The 12,635-nt window shown below is 56.9% G+C and overlaps 2 protein-coding genes across 2 annotated transcripts; one reads left to right on the forward strand and one right to left on the reverse strand.

Moving 5' to 3' along the window:
• Positions 1-1,831: 1,831 nt before the first annotated feature.
• On the reverse strand, positions 1,832-6,995 carry SHMT1 (serine hydroxymethyltransferase 1). Its single transcript, XM_074158282.1, has 11 exons — positions 6,877-6,995; positions 6,198-6,343; positions 5,764-5,879; positions 5,515-5,675; positions 5,272-5,353; positions 4,827-5,039; positions 4,440-4,556; positions 3,962-4,084; positions 3,573-3,689; positions 3,279-3,389; positions 1,832-2,761 (listed from the first exon to the last, which is right to left on the reverse strand). The coding sequence occupies exons 1-11, from the start codon at positions 6,976-6,978 to the stop codon at positions 2,592-2,594; spliced, it is 1,458 nt and encodes a 485-aa protein (XP_074014383.1). The 5' UTR covers positions 6,979-6,995; the 3' UTR covers positions 1,832-2,591.
• A 2,822-nt stretch (positions 6,996-9,817) lies between these two features.
• Positions 9,818-10,915, forward strand: LOC141471896 (chemerin-like receptor 1). The gene has a single exon (XM_074158627.1). It carries the CDS (start codon positions 9,830-9,832, stop codon positions 10,913-10,915), a length of 1,086 nt encoding a protein of 361 aa, XP_074014728.1. The 5' UTR covers positions 9,818-9,829.
• Positions 10,916-12,635: the final 1,720 nt, after the last annotated feature.

Consider the following 12,635-nt stretch of genomic DNA (forward strand, 5'->3'; position numbering starts at 1 on the left):
AGCAGTCTCTACCTGTGGCCTTCAGCTGCGTTCATAAATGGATAAATAACTCGCTTCTCGTCGATCCCTCTATCAAACCTGCAGTATCTGATGTTCCAGGCTGTGTTGAGCAATACTTGCACTACCACCTGTCTGACCTGCCTCATCTTTGCCACAGAGCAGCTCTGATTTGGGAGGATGCCCTGGGGGCTTGGCTGGGACCCTCACCTCTTTCCCAACGGGAGCTCTACACTATCTGCCACTCGGTGATTAAGCAGGAGCTGTGGGGAAACGCACCTTGGAGTACTCGTCCTCCGAAAGTCATTGCAAGGTCACCTCTGAGCTCGGACTGCAGGAAAGGGGTAATGACATCGGGCTGTGACATCTTGGTGCAGCCGGTGCCCAGCCTGCCCTCGCTGCTTGTGGCACCCATAACGGCGGCAGAATTTAGAGGGGAGTCTGAGTGGAGCTGACGATTCGGGAGCTAAACTTCTCTTCGCTCAATAATTTCTCTGTCTGATCTGCATCTGTACAGTAAAGATCCCTATATCGGCACTTTAAGACTTTCTTCCTCATCTTCACTGTGTTACCTCACTAGTTTCTGATATTGGCAGACTTACAGCAAGTTACGATCTTCGCACTAACGGCTCCCGCAACCAACCCTGGCATGTGTGTCCGTCGCCTCGCACCGCGCCGCCCGAGCGCCGCCGTCCAGCCATCCCTTTCCACCGGGAGCAGGGCAGGTTCCTCGCAGCCACAGTGCAATACTCGCCCCAGCCCTCCCGCACCGGAGCCGGCGGTGCTGTGCGTGGCCGTCACCTGCTTCCGTGAGCGCTGCCAGCACGTCCCCACCTCCCGCACCGTGGCACCGGTTCCCTTCTCTCTCTGTCTCTGACTGTCGGGGAGAGGAGGCATTAAAGCCTGACGGAGAATTCATCAGAGCGAAGGTCTCCCCTGGCCGTCTCCCTTTTCTTCCTCCTCCGCTCTCCTGCGCTGGGAGACGAACCGCCAGCCCCTGCTCTACGCTGCAATAGCCCGGCGCTTCCCGATCCCGACCACCCCGAGGAGGGTCAGCCATAGGAGTAGGTGATATTAACCCTACACAGGTCTCGTTTCTCAGAGAATAGTGCTCGGATTTACTTTCATCCAGTAGCAATCACTTCCAAGCAGCTCCGAAGCTGTCTTGCCTTGCCTAGGGAAGTACTGCCTCTACTCTAGCAATATTCACCGGTGGTCAGGGGTGGGAGAGGTGCTGAGGGGAAGGGGGAGCCGATGGCTCTGTGCCCCCAGGCCTGTTCTTTGGTTTTCACCGAGCGTGGGGGGCGCTGAGCCCCCCGGTTTGGTGACGACGCTGCCAGTTCAGCATCTCGGAGAGCTGGGCGGGAGCTGGGGCTTGTGGCAGCGCAGTGAGAAGGCTCCTGTGGTGAGGTGGGGTGGGAAGTACGGCGAGCTGCCCGAGCTGGAGCTCCACGCGGTGCCCCAGGAGCACAACGCCAGAGCACCAGTACCCCGATACTGGAGGGGTGACAAACCCACCCGTCCCCGAGACACTTTTTAACTGGAAGGCAGAAACACAGGGTACCCGGCCCCGCTGGCCGCCGGGGCTGGGCTCAGAGCTGCCTCTGAGGGCTGCGAGGAGGCTGCGATGGATTCTCATCTTATTTTAAAGCACTGTATCCTATTACTGCATGTTGAGTTCCGTGTGTGTGCCTGTGCGTGCCGAATGCTTGCGTCAGTAGTTAGGGCGAGTGTGACCGGGAGAAACCCAAGAAGCATGTCTTAGTGTCGTGCCGTAAGTGTTACTGCACAAGAGTTTAACAGATGTTAACACCAAATGACTAGTCTGAGAATTGTACTTTTAAAAAAAAAAAAAAAAAAAATTATTTATTTGGGTTCAGATATTTTTGAAATACAAAAAAAAAAAAAAAATTGGTTGTATTTTTTAAAGCTTATAATTCTTGTCATACATTGTGGTTAAATTCTTAATTTTACCGTGCTTATTAAAAAATGGTTCTACCTAAGCTTTGTACTCAGAGGTCTGAGAAAATTCCGGAGAGGCTGGGTAGGACGGGATGGTGATCCCGAGAGGGCTGCTCTCCGTGGGTTTGGGACAAGGCTGGGCCTTTTCAAAGCCTGTGGAAGCTGGAAGGTACAAAAAGGAAATTCTTGAGGCAGAATCCAGGGAGGCTTTTAGCGACTGTGAAGTCTCACAGCGTGCCTGGCCACGGGGGGTGGGACCTCCAGGTCCCTCACGATGCTGTGGGAAGGGGTGTTGGGGTGACCATGGGCAGGGCTGCTTAAACCTCATCTGCTGCTGCCACAGCCAGAGCTGGATCAAACCCCAGCCTGGCCCTGAGGCTGAGGGTTCCCTGGTGCTTCGGTGCCAGTTGTGACACCGAGTGGTGAAGGGGCTGGTTTCCTCACGGAGGGGGCGTGCTCAGGGGGTCCTGTGCCCCAAATGGGAAGGGAGAGGTAAGAGGTGAGCACCACAGCCAGGGCCAGCGGGGAGGTGCTGGGAGAAGGCACTGGGGCGTTGGTCTCGGGCTGGAGGTGCGAGTGTGCCACGATCCTGGGTACTTCATGGCTCGGGGAGCGGGCACAAGCACCTCCCCTTACAGGACAGGCAGCCCCGGGAGCGGGAAGGTCGCTGCAAAGGCCTCCACCTCTTCCTTCAGGGCCTTCAGCTCCCCCCGGTACTTCTCCTCTTCCAGTTTCTCCTTGAATTCCTTCAGCGTGGCCTTGGGGCTCATGTCCTTCTGCACGCGCAGCGTCAGCTCGATCCCTGCCAGGATGGGAGATGTGGTGGTCACCCCTGGTGGCTGCAGCACCTCTGCCAGTGCCCGCAGCTGGCAGCTGCCGCATCCCGCACCTCTCCCAGCCCTGCCGCGGGGAGCCTGCGAGGCTGCGCTGTGGGTTTAGCCCCGCAACATCCCACAGCAGCGCTGGGGCTGCTCCCCGAGACATAGGAGGGTAGGAGCAGGGCTGTGAGGGACTTGCTGTCCCAGGAAACTAGTGTGGGACCCCTGAGGACAACTGGAACTAGGCTGGGTTTTAATCCAGGCTTTTAACCTGCTGCTAGTGCAGTGGGGAGGGTTTGGCTGGTCCCAGCTGTGGCCAGATGTCCTCTCCCACATACAGATGTGCAGGTGGGACAGTTCCTCCTCACTTGTGTGTGTGTGCTCCCTCGCCAGCTGCTGGGGAAGCCTCTCAGCTTGTGCCTCCTCGCCTGGAGGACCTACCCTGGCCCCAGGCTGCTGCTGGAGCTGAGGCTGGGCCCCACACGCACCCCCCAGCCTCACCTCTGTGGATGTACCGAGCCACCATGCGGAAGTCATCCTGTCGGAAGCCACGGGAGGTGAGAGCCGGTGTCCCGAACCGCAGGCCACTGGGGCGCAGGGCGCTGACATCACCTGCACCAGAACAAGTCACGCATGACCAAACCAGGTATCAAAACTGCCACGTGTGGGAACTTGGTGTGGTTCCCAGTGCCTGGGGTGAACCAGGAGCTGGGAGCCGTGCAGGAGCTCTGTACAGGCCACGGGAGATGCCCTGCATGTGGGGCAGGACACAGCAGAGCTTGTGGGATCTCTCACCGGGGCATGTGTTCTTGTTGCAGGCGATGGAGCAGATCTCCAGCACTCTCTCAGCCCTGCCACCATCCGTGCCTCTGCTGCGCAGGTCCAGGAGAATCAGGTGGTTGTCAGAGCCCCCTGTGAAGAGAGGGGTTTGGTGAAGGACGTGGGATCGGGGTAAATGCTGCTCCTGCGCAGGACTTCAGCAAAAAAAGCTTGGGATTGCACCAGGGCCTATTCCTAGTTTTGGGGGCAGAAGGGGACCTGCCATTGGGAAGGGAGGGCTGCCTCATAATAGTTTTGTGGATGTCCTGAGGAACTGTGGTGGCAGAGCCTTGCCCTTGCTGCCCTCATGGCCTGGCTGGGACCCCAGGGATCAGCCCCATCCCACAGCCAAGACCTGTCCTCACCAGTGACGATGTCGTAGCCCAGCTCCATCAGCGCCGTTGAGAGTGCCTTGCAGTTTGCGACCACCTGCTGCTGGTAAGCCTTGAACTCGGGCGTCATGGCCTGCCGCAGCGCCACGGCGATCCCTGGGGAGGAAGGCAGACCAGGGTGAGTTTCTGGGGGCTCCCACCAGGAGAATTGCTGGGGATGTGGCACCGCCAGCAGAAATCATCCTGGAAGCTGAGCAAACTGACAGACAGTCCCTTCCCCTAACCAGGCTGGTGGTAGTGCCATGAGGCAAAAGGCAGGACGGGACAAGCCTGGTTGCTTCTCAAGCAGTGCTGGATCAAGCTGGCTGCTCTTTGCCATGTTATCTCCAGGTTGCAAGACCCTTGTGGCACATGGAGCCCCCTTCACTGCTTCTGGGGGTCAGACTCAGCCAGAACACCTTTGCTGGCTCCCTTTGCCATCCTGGAGCTGGCCACCAGCCTGGACGTGTACCTGCAATGGCGTGGTTGTGTGGGCCTCCCTGCAGCCCAGGGAAGACCGCCTGGTTGATGAGGCTCTCCAGGTTGTACAGTGTTTCCTTGCCCGTTTTGGGGTCCACGCTGCGGGTGCCTGTGGGAGGGAAGGGTAGGGTCACTCATGAGGCAGCTTCAGCCTCCTTTCTCCCATGAGCTGCTTTCAGCCCCTGGCCTCTCAGGGATGCTAATTGTTCCTTTTCAAATCTGGGTCACAGTTGGCCCTGGGAAGTTCTCCAGATGCTCCCAGGAGGCCTCAGACCTTCCTGCCCTCCCTCCTTCCCAGCTAGAGCAGGAAGGAGCTTTAACTTGCAGCCTCCCATCCTGGGGGGAGTGTTTCTCCTGGCTCCCTGGCTAAGTCAGGCACCTTTGCGGTAGAAGATCATGCCAGCCCTGCAGCCCCGCAAGGTCTTGTGGGTGGTGGTGGAGACGACGTCGCAGTGGTCAAAGGGGGAGGGCACCACACCGGCAGCCACCAGCCCGCTGATGTGGGCCATGTCAGCCATGAGATAGGCACCGTTGGCGTCGGCGATCTTCCGCATGCGGGCATAGTCCAGATTGCGTGAGTAGCAGCTGACACCTGCAGGGAGATGGCACGTGGAGGGGACAGGAGCAGATGCTCAAGGACCTTGGGACAGACCCAGGTCCAGTCCTGTGACGGGCACAGCCCAGCTGGGGACAGCACACAAGCTTTGCCAGTGTGGATGTGTTTGAGGTCTCCTGCCACTGCAGTGCCCATGGGCTTACCAGGGTGCTACTGGCTTCAGGGAGCCACCACAACCCAGGAAGGTTGGTAAGAGTTTGATCCTTACCTGCTATGATCAGCTTGGGGTGGAAGAGGCGGGCGTTCTCCTCCAGCTGGTCATAGTTGATGTAACCGGTCTTGGGGTTGACCTGGGAGAGGAAGAGGATTCAGCCACCTTGGCGTGGGTGAAGATCAGCCGCAGTGCCATCCTGCAGGTGAGGATGCCGGGAGCCGGATTGCCGGTACTTTTAACTTTAAGAGGCACCAACATGATGACCACATGATGGCTCTGGCTGGAGCAGGTCTCTACCTTGTAGGGCATGGACTCAAAGAAGACAGAGGTGGCAGAGATCTTCTTCTTGTCCGTCATGAATCCATGGGTGAGGTGGCCCCCGTCAGGCAGGTCCAGCCCCATGATCCTGCCGTGGGGCTCCACCAGGGCTGTGTACACCGCAAAGTTTGCGGGTGACCCTGCAGCAAGACCACAGTGGGCCGGTTATGGGTGCTGGGATGCACAGAGGCCAGGCAGATGGCCTGGCTCTCCTGAGCACCCCGTTACCTGAGTAGGGCTGGACATTGACGCCCCACTTCTGGGGATCAAGCTGGTATGCCTGCAGGGCTCGCTTCTGGCACAGCCTTTCCAACTCGTCTACGAACTCCGTCCCACCATAGTACCTGCCGGTAAACGACAGGGCAGGGGTTCAAACCAAACTCATTACTCCGAGAACAGTCCCTGTGACCAAGCTGGGGAGAAGCTGGGGTGATGCCATGTTTGCGGCAGCCACCAGGACAGCAGCTGCAACAGATGTGACCCTGCTGAGATTGTCCCATATGTGGCCAAGGATAGAAGCTGAGAAGGTCGGATCCTGCCCTGGAGGACCTTGGCTGCCAGCACCAGGACATTGCTTCCTCTCCAGAGGTAAGGTCTGGCAGTGTGGGTGGTTCCTCCGCACTCCCTGCAAGGTTGGGTAGGACTCAGCCCCAGCCCTGTACCTCTGTCCTGGGTAGCCCTCAGAGTATTTGTTGTTCATGCAGGATCCCAGGGCTTCCAGGACTGCTCGGCTCGCAAAGTTCTCCGATGCAATTAACTCCAGCCCCAGCCTCTGCCTCTGCTTCTCCTTCTTGATGATGCTGTATACCTTTGGGAGGGAAAAGAAACAGCTTCACCCGTGCCGGTTCTGCATGGAGACATGGATGCTCTATGGTAGGGGATGCACCCTCAGAGGGGATAGGGCACGGACAGGGGTCTGGAAAGGTGGTAGAGAAGGGAGAGAGATCCCTTCTTTGTGCAGCTGACCCCAAACTGTTCATATGTTCATGTCTAGTCACAGGTTTTGGGTTTCTACCTGGCAGAAAGCTGCCAGATAACTCAGCTGTCATTTGGGCTGGAGTGAAAAGCAACTGCCACGTGGCCTCATGGGCCAGCTTCTCTGGTGTGGGCAGTAGAGCTTCAAGCAGAGGGGTATGAACAATAGATGCAAAGTTATGACCGTGTTATGGGCACACGCTTGGAAGACGCCCTCCCTCTCCACCTCTTGCTGCAGGCAGAGAGGGCATGGAGCATGGATGGACCTCACAAGCTCAGCCTTGGGCTATCTCCCTGCCACATCCCTAGCTCAAGGAGGTCAGCATCCCCGTAGCTGCTGGGCTGGGGCCAGGAAGGGGGTCTCACCTCCGGGTCGTTGCTGTCGAGAGGCTCCATTACCATCTTGTTGTGGGAGGCCCAGAGCTCTGCACTGGGGAGGGCCCCGTCACCCTGCACTGAGTTTGCCATCCTCCTGCTGGGTCCAATGTCACCTGCCAGCAGAGAAGGGAGTTTGCGGGATGGCAGCGGGGCTGGGTGCCTCTCTACACCCTGCCTGCTCCTATCCCATGTCTTCCCTGGAAACAGGGACCAGCCACGGACTGGGGCCCACTAGGTGAGGAAAATACCAACAGCTCTCAGGTTTTCCCCACTGACTAAGACCAGTTCATTAATTATAGTTCTTTGATCATTTCTGGCAGTCTCCCATCACTGCCCTGCCTGGGCTCCCCCAACCCAGCTCTGCAGTGCCTGGCAGATACTTGGATGTGGTGAACCTGCACATGAACCAAACTGCATCAGCAACACGAGCAATGTCTTTCCTTCTCACTCCCATGTATCCGTGAGTCTTAGGCTTCTAGGAAATGCTAGCAAATGCCTTCATGGACACAAGGGTGTCTCATTAAAACTGCTGTTTAATTTCAGTGAAGTGTTCGTACCCACAAGATCTCAATTTTAATGTGAGTTGCATACACCAGCAAGCTTAGACCTCTCGGCTGCTTTCCCTTGTGCATAGCCATGAGGTGTGTAGCCATGAGGGCAAAGTACCAGCAGGTTGGAGTCCTGCCCCAAACCTTAATTGAAGCAAGCATGGCTTGTGGATCAGGGCCCCGATAGGCAGCAGTTTTGCCTCAGCTCGACTCCACAGCACGTGTGATGCCCAGGCCTGGCAGCAGCCCTCTGGCCCCATCCATGCAACTGCTGCTTGCATTATAATGCAGAGCACAAGCTCCTGGGCAGGCGTGACAGCCCAGCTTCTGCCTTGGCTGAAAACAATGCATCTTTTTACCCATTAACCCTGCAAGGCCAGCAAAGGGCCGTGAGCAGGTTATTAAGCAATCGCACTTGGTTTGCTTGTGCCAAGATGCTGAAGTCCATTCAGCGCAGGCCTGCTGCGCGCTGCCTTTGCTGAGCAGGGACATCCGGCTGCTCTCCTCCCTGAGCCCGGGGCTTCACTGGCAGGGAGGGAAACCCCACTGTCAGAAAAGCTGGACTGGGATAGAGAAAGGGCAGGGTGCAGCGCTCTGGCTTTGGGCAGGACAGCTGGGTCCGGCGTGTCCCCCTTGTGTGGGTGGCAGTGGTGCTTGCACCCAGCGCTTTCACAGACCTGCAGAAGGGTTAAGGGGGGAGAGAGCACCCTGTTCCCTGCCCAAGATGAGACTCCCATTTCCACCCTTGTGGTGGGACAACCTGGCAGTTCACCTGCTGTAGGGATGAACCCCAGTCCTGAGGCTCCATCCTCACCTGGCTTTGCACACTGTCCCCCTCACACCCCTATATCCCGGCTCTGCACGCACACACGCGCGCACACACACACAAACACACACACACACAGGCTCCATCGCCTCCCGCATCCCTGAGAGGCTCCCGCTGTCGCGCTCCTCCTCCCCTGACACTGGTGGTGGGGAATAGCGCTGCTTGCCCGACTCTCGCCCCGCAGCATCTCCTGCCCGGACCTCCCCCGACCCGCACGGCCCCTACTCACCCGCCGCACCGAGTCCCGGTCCTGGTCCCGCTCCGCCACCGCGCGGAAGCCCGCGCGCCTAGCATAGACTGCTCAGACACACCCCTCCACGCACCGCCCAATCAGCGCCTCGGTAGGCCGGCGGCGGGGAACACGCTCCGAGTGCCTGGTCCAATCAGCGCCGTGCTCTTTCCCCTCCCCGCACCTCTATTGGCCCGCGCCGGGGCGGGGCCGGCGGCGCTGCCAGCACGTGGCGACCGGGGCGCGGGTGACCTTGGCCGGGGAGGCTGGGCGGGGGCTCCGCTGCCGTCACCCCTCTTCTGCCGTCACCCCTCCTCTGCCGTCACCCCTCTGCCGTCACCCCTCCTTTGTCGTCACCCCTCCTCCGCTGTCACCATGCTGCCCTCACCCCTCCTCTGCCATCACCCTGCTGTCACCCCGCCCTGCTCCCCAGGGGTCCTCTCCCCCAGCCCTGGGGTGTTCCCAGCACCCCCACCATCCAGGGGGGGATTCTCTCCGGAGGAGAGGAGCCCCCCGGCCACCCGGCTGGAAGCGCTTCCAATCACTCCCCAGGGCGGCCGAAGCCATGTCTCCAGGGGAGCAGGCGTGCCAGGCGGCGGCACGGTGACCGCTGGGGCCTCAGGGGTTAAATCCAACGCCCTGCAGATTAAGGAACAAGATTAGGGAATAAGGGATCCCACTAAATTCCTCGTGATCCCGAGCCAAGGGGAAAATGGAACGAGGCGGCGTGAGTCACTCACGGGAGAAGAGCAGCGTCTCTCAGGGGGTCGGCCAGAGCGGCGAGGGAGAGTCCTGCCGGCGGTGAGTCCTGCCGGCACCGGGGCGAGGCGGGGAGCGGGTCGAGGTGGGTCGTGGGTGGTGGGTAACGGGCTGAGGGTTACACCGGAACACACCTCGGGCACCGTTCGGCCCTGGAAGGTACTTGTCGAACCATCTTTTAAGTTAATCTTTATCGGTCTAGATGGTTTTGGCTTCTTTTAACGTGTGGTTGGTCATCCGAAGAGGACCCGTCACAGCTGTGGGATCTGGGTTCCCGTGGTTCTGCTGCTGGTCCACCTCGGATCGCTGTTGTAGGCCGGTCAGGGATGTGGTGTTCTGACAGCGCCCACACCAGCAGCAAAACCCGGGGTGGTTTCTCTGGTTGCGGTGGTTTCTGTGACATGCAGATGCTGCAGGAGAAGGACTTTATATTAATTGTATATTAATTAATATAATCTGGCTTTGCATCCACGTTTTGTGTACAGCTGCTAGCAAAGATTTTCACCTCCCCTGAGCCGCAGGAGCTGCAGGTCACCGCGGGGTGTGCTGTTAGGATTTCAAGACTCCAGCTTGCTGGTGATGGAGAGCGTCTCTTCTTCCCCGTGGCCCTTCTCCACCAGTTTCCCCACCGTGCAGTCTGAGAACGGCACTGCCCACGACCACTACTCCAGCCTCCAGAAGAGCATGCACGTCCTCTCCATGGTGGTGTACAGCATTGCCTGTTTGTTGGGGGTGACAGGGAATGGCCTGGTCATCTGGATTGCAGGCTTCAAGATGAAGAAGACGGTGAATTCCATCTGGTTCCTCAACCTTGCCATTGCTGACTTCATCTTCACCTTTTTCCTGCCCCTCAGCATCGCCTACACCGCCCTGGGCTTCCACTGGCCGTTTGGGAAGCTCCTGTGCAAGCTGAACAGCACCATCGCGTTCCTCAACATGTTCGCCAGCGTCTTCCTCCTGACGGTCATCAGCATGGACCGCTGCGTTTCTGTGGCCTTTCCCGTCTGGTCTCACAACCGCAGGAGTCCGGAGCTGGCGACCAGGATTGCACTGGGGACGTGGGTCCTGGCTCTGCTCCTCAGCTCCCCGTACCTCGTCTTTCGGGACACTGTGGTCAGTTCCAGGAACGTAACCAGCTGCTATAATAATTTTGCACTCTCCGATGACTACACCTCCGAGGCAACGCGGAGGCTGTGGAGGATGCGGCACAAAGCGATGATCATAACGCGATTCTTATGCGGGTTCCTCATCCCTTTCACGGTCATTCTCATCTGCTACAGCATCGTTGCTGTCAAGCTGAAGAGAAGGCAGTTAGCCAACTCTGCCAAACCATACAGAATTATCATTGCTGTCACAGTCTCTTTTTTCCTCTGTTACTTCCCCTATCACGTCTTCTCCTTGCTGGAAATATCCAAAAACTCCACCAGTCATGAGATGAAAATGGCCCTTTACATAGGGATCCCCCTGGTTTCCAGCCTCGCTTTCTTCAACAGCTGCATCAACCCCATCCTGTACGTGTTTGTGGGGCCGGATTTCAAGGAGAAGTTTCGCCAGTCCATCCTGTCGACCTTCGAAGGGGCCTTCAGCGAGGAGTCGGTCCTGGGCAGCCTGACCAGCAGGCGAAAGTCCAGGTCTGCTTCGGAAGCAGAGGTTCCGAGGATCTGAGTGGGTCCTGGTGTGGAGGAGGAAGTTCTTTTCTCTGATATTTCCCTTTGTTTCACAGCTATAATCGCAGGATGGGGGGCTGCAAAGGGTTGTGCTAACGAAGTGTGATTTGACCTTTTGGAGGTATCTCAAACCTACTATGATTTAATATACTACGGAAATTAAACAACCATCTGGAGCTGCAGCAGAGTGGGAAAGTCAAAGTATGTTTTGCTCCTTGTGCCCCTTCCTTGGCTGCCTTGTTTCCCTGGAGCTTTTCCATCTCCTATGGTCCATCATACCTGGCAAAACGTCTCGCTGGCTGGATGGGCTGAGAGGGTGACCACAGCTTGGGTGGTGGCTGCCAGTCGTCAGACTTGGCTGCCTCGGCACTTCTGATCTGTTACAGCTTCCAGTTTTTAACAGGGGACCCTTTATAAAATTTGCTGGGTTTGTGACTCCGCTGGCAGAGCTTCCTTTACTTTCGTCTCTTCCTGCCTCCCAAGGAGGGAGCTCTCAGGTGTTCTCCATGCTGCCGCCCAGCCCAAGGTCACCTTGTACATGCCCTGGGGAGGCATTTGGGGACAAATCCTGTTTGCGTCTCTGTTGGGTTCACCTGCCTGCAGTGCATTTCCACATGGCGAGCCGAGGGGAGAATTTGTTCCCTGCACTTGCCAGACTTTCCTGGCAGCTCATCTTTTCTGGGCTTCCACCAGGGAGCAAAATTGGGTGCAGCTGCACCAGTGGAGTACGGCTGTGCCGGAGGTGTACGGCTGTGCTGGAGGTGTACGGCTGTGCCAGGGGTGTATGGCTGTGCCAGCATTTTGTCTGTCCAGGGGAGAAAACGAGGGAGGGGTGAGCTACTCCATAAGTCCCTTGTAATTAAAACAGTAAAGAAAATACAAAGGTCCTTTCCCATGGATCACTCCAATCTGATGCACGGGCTCCTAAAGCTCATGGAGAAAAAAATTCACAAAAAGCGGCTTGAACGCGCAGTGGGATCCATCCAGAGACACTCTTACACATGCATCTTTCAAAGAAACAGGGTTAAATGAAATGGCTATGTGTATTTTTATAGGGTGTGGAATAGCTGGTGAGACACTCATCTTTTCTCTCCCCAGATATGTGGCAGGACAAATTATTGGTTGTGCTCCAGTTACTCAGGTTTGAGGTACAGCATAACTGTCTTTGAGCAAGGCTTGTCTGTGGTCATGTTTGACGTGGTTCTGGCCCTTAAGTAGTGGAGATCTGAAATTTTGTACTGTTGTTGAATGAATATTAAATCTCAATAAACTTACATAAAACACACCCAGCCTGTTGTGCTGCCTGTGTGATAAAACACTTGTTCATCCAACCTGACCAAACATGCTCATCTTTGGTAAAAGGACAACTAGATAAAAAGACTAAATACCCAGAATTTGGAAACAAACCACTGGCATTAGCAGCCACTCTCATCACTGAAGTAGACAGGACTTGACCTGGGTGTGTGGACTCGCCTGGGGCACTCTGTCCCTGTGGATCTGACTGCCAGCCTGCAGTTCTGGTTGGGTTTCAGACCTTTTGGTATATTTGAAAACCAGTGGTTTGGAGTAGAAAGAAGAGCAAGTGGGGCTGAGCTGGGTCTGGTCAAGTTTCACATGTGCAAACTGCCCAGGATGAAGATGGTGGGGGGTTTCTTCCCAGGCTTGATCAGCCTCTGAGTCACTTTAATTTTCATCAGTAGAAAATGTTGGTCACGTAA

The sequence above is a fragment of the Numenius arquata genome, chromosome 14 (genome assembly GCF_964106895.1).
Source record: "Numenius arquata chromosome 14, bNumArq3.hap1.1, whole genome shotgun sequence".
Lineage (NCBI taxonomy): Eukaryota > Metazoa > Chordata > Aves > Charadriiformes > Scolopacidae > Numenius > Numenius arquata.

Bases quoted from the DNA above. Each gene is read 5' to 3' on its own strand.
- LOC141471896 (XM_074158627.1), top strand. From the start codon at position 9,830: ATGGAGAGCGTCTCTTCTTCCCCGTGGCCCTTCTCCACCAGTTTCCCC.
- SHMT1 (XM_074158282.1), bottom strand. From the start codon at position 6,978: ATGGCAAACTCAGTGCAGGGTGACGGGGCCCTCCCCAGTGCAGAGCTC. The intron at 4,085-4,439 runs GTACACGTCCAG...CTTCCTCCCCAG, and splicing joins ACACAACCACGCCATTGCAG to GGATCGCCGTGGCGCTGCGG. The intron at 3,390-3,572 runs GTGAGAGATCCC...GTTCTGGTGCAG, and splicing joins CAACAAGAACACATGCCCCG to GTGATGTCAGCGCCCTGCGC.